The 25,222-nt window shown below is 42.9% G+C and overlaps 1 protein-coding gene across 2 annotated transcripts in view; it reads right to left on the bottom strand.

Moving 5' to 3' along the window:
* Positions 1 to 1,592: 1,592 nt before the first annotated feature.
* Positions 1,593 to 25,222, bottom strand: part of BACH1 (BTB domain and CNC homolog 1) — a 44,718-nt gene continuing 21,088 nt past the window's right edge. For both annotated transcript variants that reach the window (XM_040227680.1, XM_040227678.1), the window contains exons 2-5: positions 18,979 to 19,272; positions 14,060 to 15,397; positions 12,246 to 12,452; positions 1,593 to 3,911 (exon numbers count right to left, since the gene is read on the bottom strand). In XM_040227680.1, the coding sequence (XP_040083614.1) occupies positions 3,465 to 3,911; positions 12,246 to 12,452; positions 14,060 to 15,397; positions 18,979 to 19,212 (2,226 nt within the window). In that variant the 5' untranslated portion in view covers positions 19,213 to 19,272 and the 3' untranslated portion in view covers positions 1,593 to 3,464. The remainder of the gene's footprint in view (positions 3,912 to 12,245; positions 12,453 to 14,059; positions 15,398 to 18,978; positions 19,273 to 25,222) is intronic.

The following is a 25,222-nucleotide window of genomic DNA, read 5'->3' as shown; positions in this document are numbered from 1 at the left end:
TGAGAAAATGGAAATGGAATGTACAAATCTAGTCGATCAGAAGCAGTTTTCGAGACTTTTATTGAACTGTCATTTTACTATCAACATCTAACATTTCTAGTTTCGCTACATTTGGGTAAGCACATTAGGAAGAAAATGTAAATTAAGTGCTATGAAAGTTCACCTTTAATGAAACATGATCTTGATAGGATATGGATATATAAATTTAGTGGTTTTATTGCATTGTTAGAAAATTATATTATGAAAGATACAAAAAAATCAATAGCTGTTATTGTTTAATTTACAATCGGTATGCCATCTTTTGCCATTATGGCTTTAAATTTTCATTCTGCCCAACAGGTTTCAAAGAATAGTTTATTACACACTTTAATAAAACAGTTAAAATATTTACAAATTCAAAATAGATGTTTCATAACTGAAAAAAAGTTCACCTGAGAATTCATTATAACATTGCCATTTTTTAATTTTTTTTCTCCAAGTTGTTAATGTGGCTGAGTGTCCACATGCAACCTGTATCGTCTACTGTGTCAAATATATTTGATTCCTTATTTTAAATTAGTTAAGCATTAAGCTATAGTAAATTATAAGATGTACAGATGTAGTACTTAGATTTATATCTGTGTTTGTTCTGAATATAGCAATTTAACAAATTATTTGCTACAGCTGCAGGATTCAAATAATGAGAAACACTTTAAGGTATGGTTATTTTACCGAGTCAGACCTAACAGCTTTTAAAAATCATCAAGCAGTGAGAAGGCTAACTCATAAAATAAGGAACCATAATCGTGTAAATACACCATATACAAACTGAAAATCACCTTTGCAAAATTCTGCATGAAGGAAAAGATATACACTGTATACACATAATCCTGTCATTTGTCTTCGGCAGCATCAAAAAAAATCAATTTAAAACAAATTTTCTTAGAAAAAACTTCTTTAGAAGTTAATGTTAAAATAGGCATAAATGTGTAATGCTATGCAATATATAAAAAACTTCCCCACTTTATGGCCAAAAGACAAAGATAAAAAAATTTTTATCTCTCTGTTCCTCTGGATTACAACTTGAAAATCATGTAGGTATGAGGTAGTGTAGTTACTTGTATTACATGCTGGTTATTAAAAGTAATGCTCTATTTTATGAAATAATACACTTGGCTGATAATTAGAGTATTATTAAAATAAACCTTAATGCTAAACTGTTTATATGTAGCGAGAAATTTAATCCAAGTGCCTTAAAAATTGTATTTAAACTCTGGAGACAGCTAGGTTTCATCATAAAATAGGAAGTAATCTTTCAAAGCAGTTATTTACAGTAGCAATTAAAGTACAAGACTGACGTTTGCACATACACAGAACGGTGCGGAAAACAGCCGAGTGCACACTGAGGTAGGGAATGAAGGAGTCCATCGGCTTGGTAAGACTTTACATGCTGTAAACCAGAAAAGGTTTCATATTATTTTATATTTTGAATTTAAAATTACAAGTATCAAAGAAATAGCTAGATGGGAGTACACACACACGCACACACACACACGCACGGGCATGCACGCACACACACATACACGCACACACACACACACCATTGATCACTGTTTTGTAGTATGGGATTCATTATCATAGAATTATATTCTCCCTGACAAATTCTTAGGTGTACTTGTAAAAGCCTCTAGAAAATAAACAAGTCCAACTAGTTTTCTCCTACAACAGCTAAGCTGATAATAGAAATAACATACAAACCACTGAAAAGATGGTGGCAATAGCTCCCACAACAACCGCCAGCATGAAAAAGGGTAACATTTGACGAATTACTCTGAAATGGGAAGCCTGGTCCCCACATCGCCCCACAGGCTGACTGGCTTCAGACCCAGTCCTACACGTTAACTATACAAGCCCTCTGCCAGACTCAAGATGCAATCTAGACAAATCAGGTGTCTAACCTCAGTGAAATGAACTACTTTCCAATCCAAACCCTAAAAATTACTTTCCATACCCTTTCAAACTGGATTCTGCAAATGTTTCTCTGAATACAAATATTCAATGTTGCTTTCTTCATTGACAGGTCCACAGCTTTCTATAACAGCAGAATGGCTAAGAACCATTGCATAATGGCATGGGATAAGGGTTCAGATTATTAGAAAACTATCTTAAAACAGGATTGAATAAACACAAAGACCGATTTTAAAATGCCCAAGTCCAAAATGATGGGTGTGCCCTTACACGCTAGATTTGGGGAGGAGAGCAAGACTAAATCTGGCTTTCAAATTCAAACCCACAAATGGAACAAAAGTATGTTTTTAGCCTATCTCACAAACCTGCCTGGTTGTCGTAGACACATTTTCATCTATCGTAATGCTTTTTACAAAGAAACCACAGAATTTCAGAGATAGGATGGAAAATGAACTGCCACTCCTGATAAACGCAGGCCATCTTTCCCTGTGACAGCGGCTTCCCTTGTATGAGTGGCCTTCGGCGGGCAGGCCCCCAGCCTTGTCCTGGGTGAGCACTCCAGGATTCCAGGGAGGCTAAGACAAGGCTGCCATCGCAGGAGCTCATGCCACTGTGTCCTGAGTTTTATTTCTCCTCCCAAAAGGACGAGAATGTGAGAAAACAGAAAGATCATGCTGGACCCAGATGTAGAAGAGACGAAGAGGAAAAGAGGGAAATGACACTTATCTACTGCTGAGGCAGCCAGGACTCTTAAAGTCGACACTGAGGAGGATCAGGAGCCTCTGCCAGAGGCCAGCCTCCTGCCTGGGGTTCCTGTTTCCAACATAGCCCAGGATCACAGCTGCAGGCCAACCAGTCTCCACTTTTAGCAAGAGCTGAAAGAGCAACACGCCAAGGTTCAGGAGCAATGGTCTCTACGTGTTCCCACTTCAGGCATACAGCAGTACGCCCGAGGAGGTGACACCTTACTTTTCAGTAGCATGGAACTCTGCCAGCATTACTTGGAAGAAAATTTTCTTTTAAACCAGTATGTTGTAAGAAGGCCAGATGATTAATCTTTTGCAGGCTATTTCTTTAGAGCAGGAAATGTCTGCTTTGATATGCTACAGTTTTTCACTTTCTTATTTACTTTGAACACTGGGAAGAATCATTGCTAATACCTGTTATTCTTTAAAACTGAGGAGTTTTCAGTACCCTTGCTGGAAAATCCCATGGACAGAGGAGCCTGGTATATGCTACAGTCCATGGGGTCACAAAGAGTCAGAATGACTGAGCGACTCCACTTTCTTTCTTTCTTTCAAAGCCTTACTGCATTTCCACGTGGGAATTTTCGGCATCCAAGTGGCAGATCATTTCTGCCTCTCCTGTGGAAATGAAGGAAAAGTCAAAGGCTGACGTCATAATTCCCTTAACAGTGAAGTACGAGGGAAGACAAACCATATTGTCAAGAGACGGGTGGCCGTATCAGGCTTTTAAGACAATTTCAAAACGTCAGCAGGAAATAGCCGGAGGTGCGTTTACTCATCAGTAGTACACTTGTCGGTCATCTGTTGACAGAAGTCTGAGATGCCCCCGCTCTGGCGACAGGGCTCCTTCGGCTCCGAGAGGGTGCTGGCAGCCGTCTGGGACTCCTGGCCCTGCACACTGCCCGCCTCGCTGCCCTTGGTGCTGGGGTAACACGGGCTGGGCTCCCCGGCAGGCAGTCCAGCCGCGGGCCTTTCAGACAGACTCAGGATCGAGGGTAATGCGAGCTCACCATCAGGAGTGCTCTTGCCTTTCTCAGAAATTAACAGGGAGAGCGGGCAGTCGGAGGCTGAGTACTTGGCAAGGATCTGTATCTGTTCTTGACTCAGAGCCGCTTCTTTACAGACTTGCTGGCAAAGCCCGGTCAGGTTCTGCTTGGTCTCGCCCAGCGTGGACAAAATGTGATCCCTCTCCTTCAACAAGCTCTCCTTTTCGTTTTGCTGTAGGCGAGAAAAACAATACAGTGAGGTGTGTTGATGAGCTCATCAACGTGGCTAGGGTGTGCATTCATTCATCTCCACGGCGCCTCCTCATCATGTAAGGTCATGGGGAATTTTTCCTGCCAATTCCATTCAAAAATATACTCAATAGTGAGACCCATAAGCCCTCATCCCTAACAGGCCTACACATATCTTGGGGTTCAGAACTTATCAGATTCTAGAGAGAAAGTATAGATGCACACATAACTCCTCCAGCAGCATCTGAAGCAGCACCCCACTCTCAGACACCTTGCACTTCTAAATAAGACACATGAAAGCATCAGCAGACAGAGTAGGACACATGACGACTGGGCACCCTGATCTAGCCTTGCGCCAGTTTTTTGCCCAAAATAGTTGCGACAGACTTGCACGGTTTTCAGAGTTTTTTGGATCTATGGACTGCAGATAAACCAGTGCGGACTCGGGATGAAATACAACCTCCACAAAAGCACAAGTGAAGTGATCATAACTCCAAAGATTCTAATAACGACTGGACATTAGCTGTGCCAGACGTTGTGCTAAATGTTTCCAAACACACCATTTCAACTATGTAATCCTCACAAGGACTGCTGATTTCAGGAATATCAAACGCACTTTACAGATGGGGTTCAGATTTTAACATGCCCAGAGTCACTGACATGTGAAGAATGGAGGAGGAAGGGAATTGTGTTTATTAATTACTATTACTGCTATTTAGTTGCTAGGTCGTGTCCAACTCTTTTGCGCCCCTGGGCTTTCCATAGGACTTAGTAGACACACTGGAGTCGGTTGCTATTTCCTCGTCCAGGGGATCTGCCTAGCTCAGGAACTGAACCCAAGGCTCCGGCCACATCTCCTACACCGCTGGTGGGTTCTTTACCGCTGAGCCACCAGGGTTTCCCAGGTGGCGCTCCTGGTCAAGAATCTGCCTGACAACACAGGAGATGCCAACAGACTCGGGTTCAACCCCTGGGTCAGGAAATCCCTGGGAGGAGGCAATGGCAACCTGCTCCAGTATTCCTGCCTGGAAAATCCCATGGGCAGAGGAGCCTGGTGGGCTACAACCTGTGCAGACAGAGTCGGACACGACTGAGCACAATCATTACTCCTATTGGTCCTGTTTTTATTTTCATGTTAAATGACTGTCCCTGTAAGAAAGCCTACCATGAAGTTTTGCTCAGGTTTCCCCATCCCGGCCGCCCTGTCCGCCATCACTGGTTACTGCAGACAGCCTGTCTTTTTTCCTATCATTGTGCCACCTCATCTTTACGATTCTACCTCTGCACTGCGCCTAATCTAGTATGAGCTAGAAAACCAAGTCATCAAGCTGGTTATAAGGTAAGAGTAAATAAATGTTGACAGAGGGTCAAAGATTTCTCTTGTGAAATGTATGACAAATCTCCTGGCCTTCTGCTCTTTGGCAACTTCAGGGGAGCTGGAGCTGTTAAATGTTGCCAGTTAAACATTTAGACAGGTTGCTTCACAGTAGCCATCTACAATGGCCAACCTTTAAATAGATGCTCTTCTGGGACAAAAATCGTTAAAAGGTTAAAAAAGAAACCTGCTTTGCACAGAAGTACTGCTGTGGTTTTATATTAAAGTTTTTCTACAAAACTGCAGGTGACTCCTAACTATGGGTAGTCAGGTTTTAGTGGGTGCCTCCAACTATGGATAGTCAGGTTTTAAATATTTCAGGGCCATCTGAGACTGAAAAACTCTGCACGGAATAAGAAACACTGAATTAGAAACATTGAATTTTTCTATTGCAAGGTATATACTTCTATTTACTGAAAGTGAAAGTGAAGTCACTTAGTCATGTCCCACTCTTTGCGACCCCATGGACTGTAGCCTACCAGGCTCCTCAGTCCATGGGATTTTCCAGGCAAGAATACTGGAGTGGGTTGCTATTTCCTTCTCCAGGGGATCCTTCCGACCCATGGATCGAACCCCAGTCTGCATTGTAGGCAGACGCTTTACCATCTGAGCCACCAGGAAAGCCCCTATTTACTGAAGCATAATGTATACCCTGAATGAACACATGATATTTCACACACACACACAGAAGGAGCAACTCTCCAGCAGCAAGCATGCATTCTGGAGTCTAATACCTGCCATAAGAGACTAGGGATTTTTACAGAAAGGGGTGGCTCCCCATCTTGGAACAAGAGGAGGCTTCCCAGGTGGCTCAGGGGTAAAGAATCCGCCTGTCAGCACAGGAGACTTGGGTTTGATCCCTGGGTCGGGAAGATCCCCGGGAGGACAGCATGGCAACCCACTCCAGTCTTCTCGCCTGGAGAATCCCATGGACAGAGGAGCCTGGTGGGCCACAGTTAACAGGGTGGCAAAGAGAGTCAGACATGACTGAGCACGCACACAGACGCAAGGTAAACCTATGAGACGCTGTTGTAAATGGCACAGGCACACTAACGGGGTCATGTCAAAAGCACGCACCAGCTGGCTGAAGAGACCGGCTCTCCCTGGCAAGCCTGGGAAAATATCGACATCAAGAAGACCAATGACTATTGTCAGTTCTAAGAAGTTAAAATAGAAAAAAATTAATCCATGAGTCCACTGTGATACTAAAAGGATGTGGTTGGAGGGAGGGAAAAGAGGAGGGAAGGAAAGTTCTTTTTAAAGAGGAATACCAATAAATATAAGTGGAATGACAGAATTGGAAAAATCCTGATTTTGCAATCCCCATTGTAAAGGCCATCATCGCATGCTTAAAACCAAAGGACAAAGGAGTGTTGGGGAACCAGATATTCACAAAGTGCCTAATTAACAGTCCACAGAAAACAATCACAAAGGCAAAAAAAAAAAAAAAAAAAACAAATTTGGAAATGATCTGCCCCCATGCACTCAAGTGGAACACCACCCTGACACGGTGTCTCCCCGAGTGACCCAGTATGAAAGACCCAACGATGAATATTCAATCTCAATCTAAGAACACACACTTTCACAGTTCACATGAAATACAGAAAGGGCAAGAAGGAGTTACATAAAACCAAGGGGAAATGACCAGACAAACATTAAAAGTGTGACATTTCGTGAGAATGCTGGCCTGGACTCTTAAAAAACTTACTATCATTAAAAATTAGCAGGGGGGGGAGTACTGGGCATATACTCTGAGGGAACGTAACTGAAAAGGATACATGTACCCCAGTGTCCATCACAGCACTACTCACAATAGCTAGGGCATGGGAGTAACCTAGTGGAACATATAAACAATGGAATGTTACTCACCATCAAAAGGAATGCATTGGACTCAGTTCTAATATACACACACACAATGGAACATTACTCAGCCATACTGACACGTCCTGGAGGAGGAAACGGCGACCCACTCCAGCATTTTTGCCTGGAGAATCCCCACAGAGGACCCTGGCAGGCTCTAGTCCATGGGGTCGCAAAGAGGCAAACACAACTGAGTGAGCAAGTGACTGACATGTACCCACTGCTATACTTAAAACTAACACAACATAATCAATCATACTCTCCTAGAAACAAATTTTTCTTTTAATTAAAAAAATGGGGGAGAAGGGGTAGGATTTGTTCTAGACTGAGAGACTAAAGACAAAACTAAAAACATCATGTGAGAAGTGGCTCCTACTTTGCAAAGAAAAAATATATATAAAGTATACCTGGGGACAATAAGGGTAATCTGAATAGGAACTACAAATGTTATTTAAGATTTATTAATTTTCTCAGGTATAACAAAGATACTGATAAATATTTTTGATAAAGTTATCAAAAAAATGTCACTTTAGAAGATTCATATTTAAGTATTTAGGGGTGAAATGTCATAATGTGGTAGGTTTCAAATGATTCAGAAAACAAAACAAGAGCCATAAAGACAGACAGGGAGTATAGTGAGAAGATCACCCAACTGCAGGTACAAAGAATCCGAGACTGGCTGACAGGGACAGAGGGACAAAGCCCCAGAGACCAGCCAAGCGGAGCAGGGGGACACAGACCTGGCCAGAGAGACAGAGACCAGGGCCCACAGGAAGAGGCAGGAAGCAAAGATGGCAAAATGTCAGTGACTGGTGAGTCCACCCAGAAAGTACATGGTTCTTTACCGCACTATCCACTTAACTTCCCTGCCAGCTTGAAATTTCTAGAATGAGGAGGAGGAAGATGATTCTCAAGAACAAATAAAAACACATAAAGCTGGCTCCCTATGAGACTCTAAGCATTTTATTGGCAAGCGCTATGTCTCACTGATCTTTGATTCCTCTGGTACCCAGTAAATTTTATATGGAATGAAAAGCAGATACTCGCAGAAAACATAACTACTAATTTTTACTGAGCCCTGAACATGTGCGGGGCAGGACAAAAAGCCTTCCATCTCTGGCTGCATCTCATCCTCGCACCAGACCTGAGGGAGATACTACCCTTATCTCCTTGTTATTGATGAGAGGATTGGGTTTTGGAGAGGCAACGACCTCTCCAAAGCCACCAAGGGGCCAGGCAGAGTTTTCAGCTGTTTGACTCCAAAGCCTCCATCTGACTTCTATATTCTAGTGCAACAGGTTCTAGAAACTTAGTGTGCATAATAAAGACTCACACTGGAAACCTGCAGAATGCATGTTCCTAGGCCCCTCCCACAGGTCTGGGATGGGGCTCCAGAGGGAGCATTTTGAAGGCAGACTCCTGGGTAACTCTGATGCCAATTGTACACAGGCAACATTTCAAGACACGCTGCTCAAGGGCCTCACAGAGTGGCAGCTGGGAGGCCCCAGGGGGCCCACTGGAGATGACAGTGCACGTGTGACTAGAGCAGTAGTTAGACTGTGACCAGAAAAGGGTTGTTTTTAATACAATAATCTTCATGGCAAAATTCAAAACAGTAAAGACAGACTGGGCTTCCCTGCTGGCTCAGACTGTCAAGAGTCTGCCTTCAATGCAGGAGATCTGGGTTCGATCCCCTGGAGAAGGGAAAGGCTACTACCCACTACAGAATTCTTGCCTGGAGACAATCCACGGGAGCGCATACAGTCGGACATGACCGAGCGACTAACACTTTCACTTCACAAAGACAGATGAGGTAATTTGACTCCTACACCATCATCCTGGACAAGGGCAGTGAAACAAAACGATGTGTGAACATCTCAACCCCCGAGTTCCAGAACTTTGTGAATACTGTGATTTCTGATCACTTATAAGTTGATATCAGTCAATGTCTGATTTCTTCCAAGAGAAATTACACTTTGGCAATTCATTATTTTTCTTTAAAAAGCAAAGTTTACTTCAAGGTTACCTTTGTCTGAGACCACAATGGTATCAGAGACACATATTTTCTAACTTCTGATTTCATCTTACAGGACAGAATAAACATAGATCTTGAGAAGAATCCTATAACGATGACAGCTTTATAAGTCAAACATGTTAACAAGTTGAATGATTCTTGAACTTTGTTCAAGATCTTATATTTACTGGTAAAAGAAAAGTCATGATTTTGGTTTGTAAATTATAGATATTCAATTCTTACAGTAAAAGCAATACTGAATTAATACCTAACCTCTAACATACTGCTGCTAAGTCTCTACAGTCGTGTCCGACTCTGTGCGACCCCATAGATGGAAGCCCACCAGGCTCCTCTGTCCCTGGGATTCTCCAGGCAAGAACACTGGAGTGGACTGCCATTTCCTTCCCCAATGCAGGAAAGTGAAAAGTGAAAGTGAGGTTGCTCAGTCATGCCTGACTCGCAGCGACCCCATGGACCGCAGCCCACCAGGCTCCTCCGTCCATGGGATTTTCCAGGCAAGAGTACTGGATTGGGGTGCCATTGCCTTCTCTAACATACTATCAAATTTTAAATAAAGATTAAGAGTCAATACCATCAATTTATCGACCAAAGAAATACCCGCCTTTTTCCTTCTTCAAAGGTTACTGACGGATTCCGACAGGACTTCTTGTTGAAAAATACAACCCAATTTATTAAATTCAAATTAACATCTCCCTTTGGCTTTCCCAGCATATGACGACCAGCTGAAGCATGCTTAAAAGACATTTACTCCTTGGAAGAAAAGCTACAAACCTTGACAGCATATTAAAAAGCAGAGACATTACTTTGCTGACAAAGGTCCATCTAGTCAAAGCTACAGTTTTTCCAGTAGTCATGTATGGATGTGAGAGTTGGATGATAAAGAAGGCTGAGTGCCAAAGAATTGATGCTTTTGAGCTGTGGTGTTGGAGAAGACTCTTGAGAGTTCCTTGGACTGCAAGGAGATCAAACCAGTCAATCCTAAAGGAAATCAACCCTGAATATTCACTGGAAGGACTGATACTGAAGCTGAAGCTCTAACACTCTGGCCACCTGATGTGAAGAATTGACTCACTGGAAAAGACCCTGATGCTGGGGAAAGACTGAAGGTGGGAGAAGGGGACGACAGAGGATGAGATGGCTGGAGGGCATCACTGAGTTGATGGACAGTGAGTTGGAGCAAGCTCCGGGAGTTGGTGATGGACAGGGAGGCCTGGAGTGCTGCAGTCCATGAATCGGACAAAGAGCCAGACATGACTGAGAGACTGAACTGAACTGAAGCATGCTTCACACATGGTTTTTATCTCACTGAACCCACCTTAAAAATACTATTTTCAAATCATTATTCATTTTGTAATCAAAATACTTTTTTTCATGTGCTGATTCATCCACCGTCTATTAGGCTATTACTCTTAGAAGCAACTACAAAAATTTCCTAAGAACCATGGGAAAACCAAATATTCCCTTCTATTGAAAATTAACCAAGAGTTATTCCACCGATGACATGAAAGGAATCTTTCTATAATGAGAGAGGCAATATAAACAGTGAGGTCCAAACCCAGAGTCTACAGCGTAGGCAGAGACATTAGGAAAGGAACAATCAAGGGAGAGAAAACTGAAAATTGATAAATAATAGTACGGCAATAATCAGAAGAAAGTAATATTTACTGAGTACTATGTGCCAGGCATTTTTCTAAAGACTTAGATGTATTAGCTCATTTAATCTTCATAAACTGGAGAAGGAAATGCAACCCACTCCAGTATTCTTGCCTGGAAAATCCCACAGACGGAGGAGCCTGGAACAGTCCATGGGGTTGCACAGAGTCGGACACAACTGAGACACTTCACTTCACTTCCAGTATTTTGCCTAGGAAATCCTATGGACAGAGAAGCCCGGCAGGCTACATATAGTCCATGGGGGTCACAAAAGAGTTGGACACAACTTAAATAACAATCATCTTCATAAATGAATACTCATTTCTGTAAAGTAATAACCGGTATTATCCCATCTTACAGAGGAGAAAACTGAGGCACAAAGGTATTACATAGCCTGCCCAGAGTTACACGGGCTTCCCTGGCGGCTCAGACAGTAAAGAGTCTCCCTGCAGCACCGGAGCTGCAGGAGGTGTGGATTCGACCTCTAGGTGGGGAAGATCCCCGGAGCAGGGCATGGCGACCCACGCTGGCATTCTTGCCTAGAGCACGCCGTGGAGAGAGGAACCCGGCGTGCTACATTCTAGGGCGTCGAGAGGAGTCAGACACAACTTAGTGACACCGTGCACACACGGAAAATAGAACATTCAATGAACGTTTTTACCGCATCTAGACACTGTCTCTGCTGTCGCCTCTAACCAGGGTTTTAGCTTGCACTATCAGTTATCTTTCTTCACAACGCTTCCTTCTATTACTACCAACCACTACTGTACAAAGAAACATTGGTGAAAATCCATTTTTTAGTTAATTTCTGTTTTGATGCTGGAATAAAAAATAAGATGTAACAAAGTAGGCATTCTTATCCCTGAGGATCTCATTAGGTATTAAAATTTTCTATTTATATTAGCACATGAATTTTTCCCTTAGATGAAAGATTCAAGTTGGCTGGTTCACTTTGCTATCAACCAAAACAAGTTACTGGTTCATTAAAACCAACAACTGAAACATTAGCATTTACAGACACCAAGCACAACACAAAGAGATTAAAGTGTTTTATCATTTCTTTCATTTTTACTCAACCACCAGAATTAGATAGTGAAATTATCTTTAATCTATAAATCATTTTTTACAAAGACACACAGAAATAGTTCAACTTACATATGACAGTATCACACTATATACATAAAACACTTGCTTAGGTAAAATTATGAAAATCCTCATTGTTTTTTATCTGCTTATCTTTCTGAAAATATCACATAATTTATTTTTTAATATTAATTGGCAAAGTTTAAAATAATTGAACATTATATCTGACTTAGGAATTGAAACAGCTATTTCCTATAAAAAAGACAGAATGAACTGTTGGAATTAGAATAAAAAGAAACTTCTAGACTCACCAGCTTCTCAATTTCTGATTCAAGATTCTGTATACAGTCAAGTTTCCTCTTGCGACAGCGCTGTGCAGCAATTCTGTTTTTACTTCTTCTCCGAATATCATGGATGCAATCCAGCTGTTCTGGAGTCAGTTTGTGCATTTTCAACAAAGATTGAAAATCATTTCGAGAGAGTGAAATTATTCGTTGTGCATTAAATGGCAATTTTACCTAGAAGGTGAAATAAACATTAGCAATTATTGCTGCATTTTTTGGTTTTACTTAAATCTAGGAAGTGGAAAATGTACATCTGTGTTTTCCAGGGAACTTTATTTAGACTTAAAAAAAAAAACCCTCTATCCCCAATCTCTATACATTTCTTTTTTCTTTTTTTTTCTTCATTATTTCTGTTCTATTTTTGAGAGGGTTTAAAAGAGAAATTGAGAAGCAGGTGTTTTTTTTGCAAATCAAACATCATAAACACAAATATTAATGTACTTACAATGAGAAAACAGAATTTAAATTATTTTACTAGGGCATGTCAATACCCCATAGAGATCTTTAAGGCATTTTCTAAAGTGTTTTAAATGTATTTTCACCCAAACCAAAAAAATTCTGTTTTGTTCTTTGACTTCTATTACTGTGTAGCACTGACTTAATATTGTGTATAACAACACCAATACTTTCTAAAGCATTTCTGAAAATTTATTTTTCTGTCAGAAAAATGGCAGTTTCACATAATTCATTTTACTTGCCTATACAGAAATGGTTAGAAAAACCTTATGAATATTTTACAGTCATTTTCAACATATTACTGTTATTTGAAATTTAAATAAGATAATCTTTAAAAAATAGTACTGTGGGAAAGTTTAATTATCAAAAAGAAATGAAACATTCGTTAAGTTTCTCTAGCTACCTACTTAGTCTTTCAAGCTTACAGAAATTAGTTACATAAAAATATTCTAAAATTTCTTAAATGTTTCATTTAAACACTTTGTCATAGTTTCAAGCACTGCATTTACAAATGTCATACAAAAATACAAAAATCAATATATATAACTTCATGCTTACATATTACTTCTTAAATTAAATAATGAAAGATCTCCTTCCAAAGCCAAGGGGGAAAAAAAACCTCTTCATTGTTTGCGATGATAAAGAACTAACAAGCCTTTATTATTACTGGAACTATATAGTCAAGTTTTACAAAAAAGCATCTATCAAATACAAACACTTATACACAAAGTACACAGATCAAGATTAGTGTGATTAACAACATACTGGTTACATGTAGTTCATGCTAAATTATTAAGACATTCTTTAAATTAATAAATAAAATGACTAAGGAAAAATAAGAAAAAAATTTATAGCTATGAGAAACTAGTATAAAGAAAACTCTGGACCAGAAGCCACATTCCTGCAACTGGTCATCGCTAAGACATTGCTAAGTGACTAAGTCCCACGTCTAGACATCTTTGTGGCAGTGAGTAAGACTGAATATATGCTGTATTTAACCAGGAGTTAATCATCAAATGACTAGAGGATCATTATTCTTTTTCCTCTTGGGACCTGGCACTTGATTTAAACAGTTACATAGCCACAGCGGGAATCCACTCCCCGGTTAACAGAACAAATACATCTACTTGAAATAAAGGAACACAGCAGTCCTTCCAACTTCATCACCCGCTCCTGGTATGTATCATACGATGGTATAATTAACTGAGTATGGGTTTCCTCCTCCCTCCCTGAGCCAGATCACATTCCAAAACAGGAATAGACACAGTCAGCCCAGTTAACGGTGGTCAAACAATGACTTGAGCACACACTCCTTTTCCACTCACCTCACACTCTTGTTCTCTGGCTGAACAGGGCTCACTGTCCCCTTCGGTATCTGTCTCCGAGTCGTCTCCCAAGCTGATCACACAAGCGTAGGGACAAGGCTCCTGCTGGGGCTCTGAAACATAGTCATCGGTTCCAATTTCCAGGCTGCTGGAACAGCCCTCGGGACTCAGAGTGCTTATGAAAGGGCAATTGACAGAACTCAAGGTCGTGAAAGTCCTCTGGCCCGGTTCCGGACTCTCGCTGATCCTGATACCTAACCAGGGACACTCAGACCGCTTCTGGGGGTAGTTCTGCTCTGGGCCGTCTTTGGCCACGGCAGGTGACAACTGCATTTGGCAGGGAGAGTCCGCGCTGCAGATGTCACTCCAGAAGCCCTTCGCGAGGTGCTCCGCCACCTCTCGCTCCACGCTGCTCAGATCACTCGCGGCAAGGCCACTCTCCTTCCTGGGGCCGGAGTCTGATTTCACATCTGGACTCTCACCGAAAGCCTTCTCTTCTCGCACATCGGAACCCGATGAAGGCTTTTCCGTTAACACTGTCGTGCTTTGCATGCCAGCAAAATTCAAGTCACTGTACTGGTCGTACGTGTGTAAGAGAGACAGAGAGTAGAGCCCATGGGGGTCTGCAGAACTGGGGGGGCAGGGAGTTGTTTCTGTTTTTCCGGATGAGCCCTGGGAAGCGGGATCTTTCTTCTTGGCTTCTTCATGTTCCATTGCTGACTTTCTTTCTTCACATTTTAAAATCACCTGCAAGTCTGCACAGTCCTGGATTCCTCCTAGACACTCATTTTCTGACGGCTCATGTGGCTGAACAGAAGCAGCCTGAATGTCTTTGACGCTGGACTCCACAGTTCGGACTCTGTCAGTTCCAAACGCTTTCTGGAATTTTCGGTATTTGGGGCATAAAGACGGCAGAGCCAGGGGAGCGTCCTTTTCTAAGCACATGGATTCACATGTTTGGCTGGCACTGTCCTGCAGAGGAGGAGTCACTTTTGCACTGCCTTGATACCTACGCAGTTTACAGTGAGGGGTTTGGACATTTTTGTTGTCCAGAAATTCCTCCACCTCATCAATTTCTAAATCCTTCTGGTCTAAAAGTGAAAACTTAAAATCTGGCTTCTGGCAAGGTGAAGAGAAGCATTTTTTTCTGGGGCATTCCTGCTGGTCTGCAGTGGAGTCCAGAAACTTGTATTTGAGAAACTGAAAGCAGGATTCCTCAATATCAGGTACGCCTAAAAATTCCACACACTTGCACACCTCATCCACATTGTCCTTACTGAGTATCAGTTTGGCAGTGTAGGCAAACTGAATTAAAGGTTCAAATCCTTTAACTGTCACCTGTTAATATACAAAACAAAAACAAACACATCCCATGAAAAGTTGTCTAGCAGATAAGGAAGAGAGAAGTAGCAGGGTGGCAAGATGAATCTTGGTGATACTTATAAAACAGGGATTTTAATTTGGCGAGAACAAAATATTCTTCTCAGTAATGTAAAGCTAAGGGAATCTAGAAAAGCTTGCTTCTCACATCCTGTTCACTGGGACCACACCCTCCACTTTATAGATTTCCACTCATGATGATCCATGGAGTATGATTTACTCATATGAGATAAAGATATAAACATTACCACAACTTTCCACATTAACGGAAAGAAGGCATCTATGGAATAAAGCAACATGGATAAACGTTCAACACACTGTTTCAGGTGCTGGGGTCTGCTGCCACCCTAGATCCACGTGGTTACCACATTCCAAACAACTTCTCAATTGTGATAAACTACTACAGTGGAATATTCAAGGCCAGAGAACAATATCTAAAGCAATGAAAGTACTAACCATGGCAGACAGTCAATGGCTAACTATCAATTATCTTCGAGTTTCTAATAAAATGTTTAAAGATTCAGATTTACAAAGTGATCTACGTGAAGACCTAAAACTTGTGCCTAGTACAGTCTCAGCAAAGATTCAAGGACTCTAGCTAATAAAACCTTTAAGCTCAAAACTGTACATTTACACTGAACCTGCCTCTGCAGAGAGAGGGGGAGACGACACCTACTGAGGGCATGGAAAGCTTCATTCTAGGCTCAAAATATAAAAATTAATTTTAGAACACTGAATTCTAGTAAGAGTGATCAAGATATAATTTTTCTGTGATCCTCTTAAACACCTGCCAAACTGGGCATACTTAATTAGCTTTTAAATGGCTAAAAAAATAAAATAAAATAAAAATAGCAACACCAAATACTGGTGAAGATGTGGAAAAACAGGAAAACACACATTGCTGGTAGGAACGTAAAATGGTGCAGCTGCTCTGCAAACCAGTTTGGCGGTTTCTTATAAACATGCAACCACCATATGTCCCAGCAACTGCACTTCTATTCTTTTATGTCAGAAAAATGAAAACTCATCTTGCACAAGCACTCACTGCAATGTTATTTGTAACAGCCCAAAATTGGAATTAGCCTGATTTCCTTCAATAGGTGTACAGCTAAATAAAAACCAGTACACCCACAGTATGGAATGCTCAGCACTAGAAAAGAATACACTGCGGATGCCTAAGACTTGGATAAATCTCAGAGAAATTACAGTAAGAGGAAAAAGGCCAATCTGAAAAGGTCACCTACTGTTTGATTTCATTTATGTGACATTTTTCAGATGATAAAACTTTAAGAAAGGAGGACAGATTAGTGGTTGCCAGGGATTAGGAATGGAGGGAGGGGGTGAGGGAGTATGGATGGAAACCAGGAAGGAAGTGAGTGGGATTATAAAAGGGCAACACAAGGGATTCTCCAGTGGGTGCTGAAACTGTTCAGTTTCCTTACTGTGGCAGTGGATACATGGACCCACCCAGAAAATGAAACTGTATAGAATTTCACAGCACACACAATTTAGTACAAGTAAAACCAGGAAAGCCTAAGATGGGTGAATTGTACTACTGTCAAAATCCTGGTTGTAACATACAATTTTGCAAAAACACTACCATTGGAAGAAACTGAGCCGAGTGCAGCAAAAGGGCTCTCTGCCTTAACATTCAGTAAATTCAGCTGCATGTGAATTTACAACGATCTCAATAAATGTTTTAATTGAGAATTTTTAAATAAAATAATCAAAAGGCTTTAAAGACAGCTACACAATGATCTTTTCGATCTGTCATTATGATGAGACACTTCAAATATCTGAAAATTTGTATCTTATATTCAAATTAGAATGAATGAATGTATATATACACATGCACGCAGATATCTTCCCTTCCATATACATGAGTCAAATTCTTTCCACTTGGAAGTCTTTTTAAGTAATCTGAAACTACAGATCATAATGAGGATATCTCCATGAGGATATGTGCTGCTACTTGTTAAAGAACAACGGCTGACCAATAGCTGGCCCTTCTTGCCACTGCCTTAGTATTATTTGTTCCAACTTCTGCCACAGAACTGACAACCTGTAGCTACCATTTCATGGATATATGTATGCATGGCCAGCAATAAGCTAACCTGTAGACTCAGTGTCATCACAGAACAGCCCACACAAACCTGTCGTACATAGACAGGTTCTATATACTTTTTCCAAATTCCTTTTAACAACTTCTAATGTGTGCTGGAGAAGACTCTTGAAGAGTCCCCTGGACTGCAAGGAGATCAAACCAGTCAATCCTAAAGGAAATCAGTCTTGAATATTCACTGGAAGGACTGAAGCGCCAATACTTTGGCCACCTGATGTGAAAAACTGACTCATTTGAAAAGACCCTGAGGCTGGGGAAAAATTGGAGGCAGGAGGAGAAGGGGAAAACAGAGGATGAGATGGTTGGATGGCATCACTGACTCAATGGACACTTGAGTTTACGCAAACTCTGGGAGACAGTGAAGGGCCTCGAAGCCTGGCCTGCTGCAGTCCCTGGGGTCACAAATTGTCAGATACAACTTAACAATGAACAAAATGTGTGTCCCAATGCCACAAGGCTCAACACTCTTCTAGTTGTCATCACTAATGAAACCAAACAAACTGTTAAAACAATCAGTGTACCCAGCACCCCTGCCCTAAGAGTCGTCTCTTAGTGGTAGGATGGTAACAAGAACCTAAGTGTCTAGGTGCATGAGCTCCATAATAGGCTTGGGGGGGAAAGGTGTGTAAGAACAAGGCTCTATAAATATGACACAAAATCACCTTTCTTCTACCCACGCATTGTCTCAATCTCAAGAAAGAAGAAAGGGAGTGAACCCTTCTGGAGTACCTAACAGCCACTTGTAGACAAAATGAGGAGGCTGGAATGCATAATCTTTTAGGTTTCCTCCAAATTCTAAAACATCTGGCTTGAAAAACGAATAGGTCTGGCAACTCGGACTCATAGTTAAAACAATAAAACTAAGCGGCACAGGGAGGCTGTCCCCAGTAACTCCCTTTCAGCCCCGGCCATGAGGGCAGGTCGGTCATAGTCAAATGCAGGCTTGGGAGGACCCTCATCCCTGTTACAGCTGTCCAGCAGAGGAAAAGGTCCAAAGGGGGAGTCCCGCCCAGGTGTGCAACCTCTCCGAATGCCCGTATCCACTGGTGAGGCATTTCATTAAAACAGAAGAGAGGGTCGAGCTATTCAAGGCCCAACAGATATTAACTAACATCCAATGTTATCATTTCAGAGACTTCCCTGGCAGTCCAGGGGTTAAGTAAGACTCCGAACTTCCACTGCCAGAGACAGGGGTTCGATCTCTGGTGGGGGAACTACGATTCCGCCTGCCTTGAGGTGCGGCCAAAAAAATAAAGTGAACCAGTTGACACAGAAAATGCCAGGCTGTCTACGAAGCAAGTTAAATGTGAGGCTGCAGAAGCACGGGCAAGGGATGACCAGCAAGACGGGGTTTTGCCCTAACGGGATCAACCAGGGGAGACAGTTGGTTGCATAAACGCGGGGCGAGCTCTCCCACCTCTCCGGGCAGCGTGATGCGTGGCTCTGCGCCGGTCGCGCCGGCAAGCCGGGCGTGGAAGTAGGCGCTGCAGGCGGCCAGCACGGCGCGGTGCGCGCGGAAGGGCCGGCCCTCCACCAGCACCGTCACGTCGCACAGCTCGTCCTTCCGCCGCTGCTCGTCCAGGCAGCGCAGCACGTGCGCGCCGTGCACCGACGACTCGTAGGCGAACACTGCGTTCTCACCCAGCCACATTCTGCGTCCCGGGCGGCGTCGGGAGGATCCGAGAGAGCATGCTTCTGACGGTTGTCAACCCTGCCGAGACACAGGCCACAGTCACTCACGGAACGGCTAGGAAAGAGATCTGTCCCGGCGGCCCCGGCAGGTACCCATCAACACGTGGCTGCTGTTTAGTCACTCAGTCGTGTCCAACTCTCTGCGACCTCATGGACTGTGGCCCTCCAGGCTCCTCGGTCCATGGGGATTTTCCTGGCAAGAATATTGGGGTGGGTTGCCACTTCCTTCTCCAGGGGGATCTTCCTCACCCGGGGATCGAACCCACCTCTCTTACATTGGCGGGTGGGTTCTTTACCACTGAGCCACTTGGGAAGCCCTCCATCAGATTAAATACTCATCACTAAAACCCAAATGAAAACAAAAGCTTCTACCTAAACTTAGGGTCAAGTAATGGGTGTGCACCGATGACTATACCCATGGCGTCCAGGACTACAGAGCTGATGCTTTCCCCTCCTAGCTTAAGCCTTTAAATTATCAGCTGTACTGATTTAATACTCTAATTTTAATGCTGGCATGAAATAAAGATGGCTTCTTTTTTTTAGAAATTTTATCTTGAGAACCCGGCTGTCTGGTTTTAAAAAGGTACTGGCATATCCCAATGATCTGTACTGCTCTAGGGCAGGATAGCCTAGGAATGAATGCGATTTAAACTTAATACATTTTTTGAGGGTGTTCAAATTCAGAACTCGGCAGATCCATCTCCTGACCCTAAACACAGTCCTAAAGTAAACTGCTTAAGGAAACTGGATCCCAAAGATTACAGGTGCACAATTTTAAAGTGTGTCCATATTCCACTGGAGATTAAAGAAGCCCAACTAAAAGAATTGTAGGCTGACAGACATGATAACTGTAGATTCAGCAAAAAAAAATTTTTAAGGGCTATCTCATCTTGAAGATTTATGACTTTGGAGAAACAAGGTGGTTCGGCAGTGGAAAAAATCAGAACACGTGAAATACTTTGAAAATGTACTGACAAACAATTTTGCCTATGTTGCTGCTGCTAAGTCACTTCAGTCGTGTCTGACTCTGTGCGACCCCATAGACGGCAGCCCACCAGGCTCCCCCACCCCTGGGAGTCTCCAGGCAAGAACACTGGAGTGGGGTGCCATTTCCTTCTCCAATGCATGAAAGTGAAAAGGGAAAGTGAAGTCACTCAGTCGTGTCCCACTCTTTGTGACCCCATGGACTGCAGCCTACCAGGCTCCTCCGTCCATGGGATTTTCCAGGCAAGAGTACTGGAGTGGGGTTTACCTAAGGCTCCTGAGAGCCTGGAAGCATTTCTTCACTTCATTTAATAGAGATTTTTGATAAGCAATTTTTATAATAATAGGAAACATATTCTTGGGGTTAAGGGGGGAAGACCTTTTGAAGCAAGGATTTTATGGCTTTGAAATGAGGCATTTTGTACAAAGAAAAAAGCTCCAATGAGCAAACCGGTAAGGCTGAGAAGTTTCTGGGTGGCATCCCAATCCGTTGCTTTAAGACATTAATGGGTGCATGTAGGTCACCAGAGGTCACACTCTGGACTGGGCTAAATGGTGGAACAGGCACACGGCACTCCACATTCTCTGTGTCCCCCACTTCCCAACACTTGACAGCAGGCAGGAGGGTGGGGTGCTCCAGAACAAGGGGCACGTTCTACAAAAGCCAAAGCTCCTCCAACACCAAGAAGAGGAGGATTTCCTTGGTCTAAAGACTCAGGTCTGCCAGGCCAGATCTTAGTAATGAATCTTTTTACATAACAAGTCTTACTTAACACTATAAAATGTAGGTAACAAATAGGAGTACTCCATCAGTAACAACATGGTTTACCACACAGAGGAACTCTTGGTTTTCTCAAAATGCTAGAACAAAAGAGAAGATTATCAAAAACATATGTTTTTAAAAACCATATACTAACATATGTGCATGCGTACTGTTGCTTCAGTCACGTCCATCTCCTTGCGACCCTATGGACTGTAACTCACCAGACTTCTCTGCATGGGATTCTTCAGGCAGGAATACTGGAGTGGGTTGCCATGCCCTTTTCCAGGGGATCTTCCCAACCCAGGGATTGAACCCGCGTCTCTTACGTCTCCTCCGCTGGCAGGCAGGTTCTGTACCACTAGTGCCACCTGGGAGGCCCATACTAATACACAGCAGCCTCCAAACATTTTTTGATCGTATATATACCCAACATACATATGAACAACTATGGGCTTCCCTGGTGGCTCAAATGGTAAAGAATCTGCCTGCAATGCAGGAGCCCTGGGTTCAGTCTCTGAGTCCGAAGATCCCCTGGAGAAGGAAATGGCAACCCACTCCAGTATTCCTGCCTGGAGAATTTCATGGACAGAGGAGACTGGTGGGCTATAGTCCACTGGGTTGCAAAAAGTCAGACACAACTGAGCAACTGAACAGACCCAGCAACGCCGCCCCCCCCCCAAAAAAGGACAGTTTAGTTGCTACATTGTGTCTGACTATCTGACCCATGGAATGGAGCCCACCTGGCTATTCTGTCCATGCAATTTTCCAGGCAAGGATACTGGAGTGGGCTGCGATTTCCTGATCCAAGGGATCTTCCTGACCCAGGGACCACAAGCTTCTCACAGGGTGATCCCTGTTTTTCTTCTGAACCTTACTCATGTCCTGAAACACGAAGGTCTTCAAATGTTACATGACTGAATAAACATTACTGTTTTCACAGTTGCTATAGGCCAAACAAAAATGAAAGGGGAAATAAAAACTACTAAATCCAGACAGACTAGGCCCAAAGTTGTGTCCCAGTCTCTGTGATCCTATGGACTGTACCCTGCTAGGCTCCTCTGTCCATGGGATTCTCCAGGCAAGAATACTGGAGTGGGTTGCCATTTCTTCCTCCAGGGGATCTTCCCACCCAGGGATCGAACCAGCGTCTCTTACATCTTCTGCATTGGCAGGCAGGTTCTTTACCACTAGCGCCACCTGGGAAGCCCCAATCATAGGTGAATTCCACCTCAAAGATACAATGTCTCCGTAACCACACAAGACATGCATCTATGAGTTCTATTCTACCTATGTGTTCATTTTTAAGGTGCTCATTATAGCTGAAATATTAAGTTCCTCAGAAACAGTCAATGAAAATAAAATCTCTCACTACGTGGTTAAACTTTTCCCAAGGTCAAGGATCACAATCTATCATTTATTTACTGATTCAGCATACTGCATGAAATCATGGCAACTCGAAAACCACGTCCGAGGACTAACTTGAATTTCGGGTTGTGCCCACATTGAAAGGGTAGTAAGTTCCCTTTTGCAACTTGTCTTGGTATTTCAGCTATCAACATAAGGAACTGTTGTTAAGAGTAGTGGGGAGGAGCTATCATTCAATGAAACTGTGTATCTGGTGTGTTGTGGTACTGCAGGGACCAAGGCCTTCCACTTTATCCAAGACTGTCCACCTCCCCAGCCAAGCCGGATTCAACAGTGACCGTGTGCCTTGCAGTGTTCCTGGACAAGTCCCCAGCCTTCTTATTCTGTCCTATCATCTGCCCTGATGATGATATAAAACTACATAAATCCTACCCTCATACTCTGTGAGGCCACCATGGAAAACTCGGGAAATTCCTCAAAAAAACGAAGAACAAAACTACTGTATAATCCAACCATTCCACTTCAGGGTATTAATCCAAAGAATATGAAAACACCAACTATAAAACATACACACCCTCATGTTCAATGAAGCATTATTTATCATAGCCAAGATATGAAAATAACATAAATGCCCATCAACGGATGAATGGATAAAGATGTGATGTACATTTATACTACTCAGCCATAAAAAAATGAAATCCTGCCATTTTGACAGTATAACGTTAAGTGAAATAAGTCAGATGGAGAAAGATAACTATTGTGTGATCCTCACTCATATATGGAGTCTAAAGAAAACAAAACAAAATAAAATCCATATACACAGAGACTAGACTGCTGGTTACTAGAGGGGAATGGGCTTCCCTGATAGCTCAGACAGTAAAGAATCAGCCTGCAATGCAGGAGACCCGGGTTCGACCCCTGGGTCAGGAAGATCCTCTGGAGAAGGAAATGGCAACTCACTCCAGTATTTCTGCCTGCAGAATCCCATGAACAGAGGAACCTGGCAGGCTGCAGGGCATGGGGTTGCAAAGAATCAGACACCACTGAGCAATATTATTGGTATATAATGTTTATATACCAATTTTACCTTGATTAAAAAAAAAAAAAACTGTACTGAAAGACACTGAAGAACACATAATAAACGGAGAGGGACTTTCGCCTAAAACAAGCAGGGCCCAGTCCCCACAGAGCTGCTGTCAGCCCACGTGTAATCCAACCATTACATGTTGCTCCAACTAGTCTATTCACTACTTGCCTCAAGAGAGAGTTTATTTTTGGCTCAGTCCCCTTGTTCAGGCAGTCCTGGCTGACAGGCTACCTCATAAATTCATGGCCAGCTTACAGCTTTGGGCCGTATGCCAACACCAAGTTCCAACAGCTGCAGCTGAGAGAAGCTAGAAAATCAGGGAGTCAAACAGCCACCTGGGGCGATCCCTCTTAAAAGGGTCAGGTCTCCCCTTCAGTGGACTGACCTGACTCTTCCCAGAAACCTGGGCCTCGTCCCCGAGACCTCCCATGCTCCGCCCTGGGGTCCAGTCTCCTCCCAAGCCCTGGTGCCTCTGTCCCTTGCAGCTACGACCCACCTGTGTCCACCTGTTCTGCCACAACTCCAGTCCAAGCTACACTGGCTCTTGCCTAGACAAATGCTGTTTATCCTCTTGTAAGGCCTCACAAGCTCACACATGTACAACTATAATTATGTAAAATAAAAAGTGACACAAACATTCAACACAGCAATATTTTATCCTTACTAGTACAACATAGTCTAATTTCTACTCTATTAAAAAAAAAATCCAGTTGTGATCCACTCAAATTTTAAGAACCAATAATGGTCCATGACCTCACACACTGAAAACATAAGACCACTAGCTAACAGAACAGGGTCTAGAATCATACAGCACCTGGGTTCAAATATCAGCTCTGCCCCTTACTGGCTATGTGGCCCTGGCAACCTGCTTAGCCTAGCTGGGTTGGGTATTGGTTTCAAACAAGGTTAACAGCAGCACCTCACTGGGTTGTTGTGAGGTTCACATGAAGACGATGAGGTTAAAGGGTTGAGCACAGTGTCTGGCCCAAAGCCAACAAATTTTAAATATTATCGGCTATTAACAATGATAATAATAAAAATAACAAAAGCCTCAGTCCCCTGAATCCTTTCATGATCCCCTCCAATGTATTCCCCTCCATCAAAGTTATAGCTCCCTTGCTAAAACCCCCACAATGTCTTCCAAATTCCTTACGCTCAATTCTAAATCCTTAGCATGTCCTCCAGACCTGCGCGGCCGGGTTGTCCGTTAATCCAGCCTTGCCTCAAAGCCTTCGTCTCCCTCTCTCGCTGTTCTCCAGCCTGACCATCCTTCCTTCCCGCTCCACAGGCACCAAGCTCCTTCCAGCCTCAGGACCTCTGCACATGCTGTCCCCAGCCCCTGGACTGCTACTCTTCAGCTGGCCAACTCCTCATCTGTTAGGTCTCAGCTTCAATGTCAACACCTTGCCTGACTTGTTCTCTGTCACAGCTCAAGCTTGTAACAGAGGGCCCAATGCAGGTACCTGCTTCTGAATGAATGACGGCATTTTTAGTATAAACCCAAAACGCAGACCGTCTAACTTCATCTTCCAGACACAGCACAGTCAGCCACTCCAACACACAGAGGAACAATGCCGCTGAGCCAAGTACTCAGAGAAAAGTCCTTGGATAGCTTTTCCAGAGTCAGAGATACAATCACCCGACCCTGGCCTCACTAGTGTGGAGCCCTACACAAAGTTATTCTGAAATTCAAATTCAACTTTCCTCATTCTGAAAACCATCTAGGTGGTCAGTAATCTATTTTTACCAAGTAACATTAACTAAGGAATA

This window comes from Oryx dammah, unplaced genomic scaffold, assembly GCF_014754425.2.
Source record: "Oryx dammah isolate SB20612 unplaced genomic scaffold, SCBI_Odam_1.1 HiC_scaffold_2, whole genome shotgun sequence".
NCBI classification, from domain to species: Eukaryota; Metazoa; Chordata; class Mammalia; order Artiodactyla; family Bovidae; genus Oryx; species Oryx dammah.
This window is presented reverse-complemented; position numbering and strand designations above follow the sequence as displayed.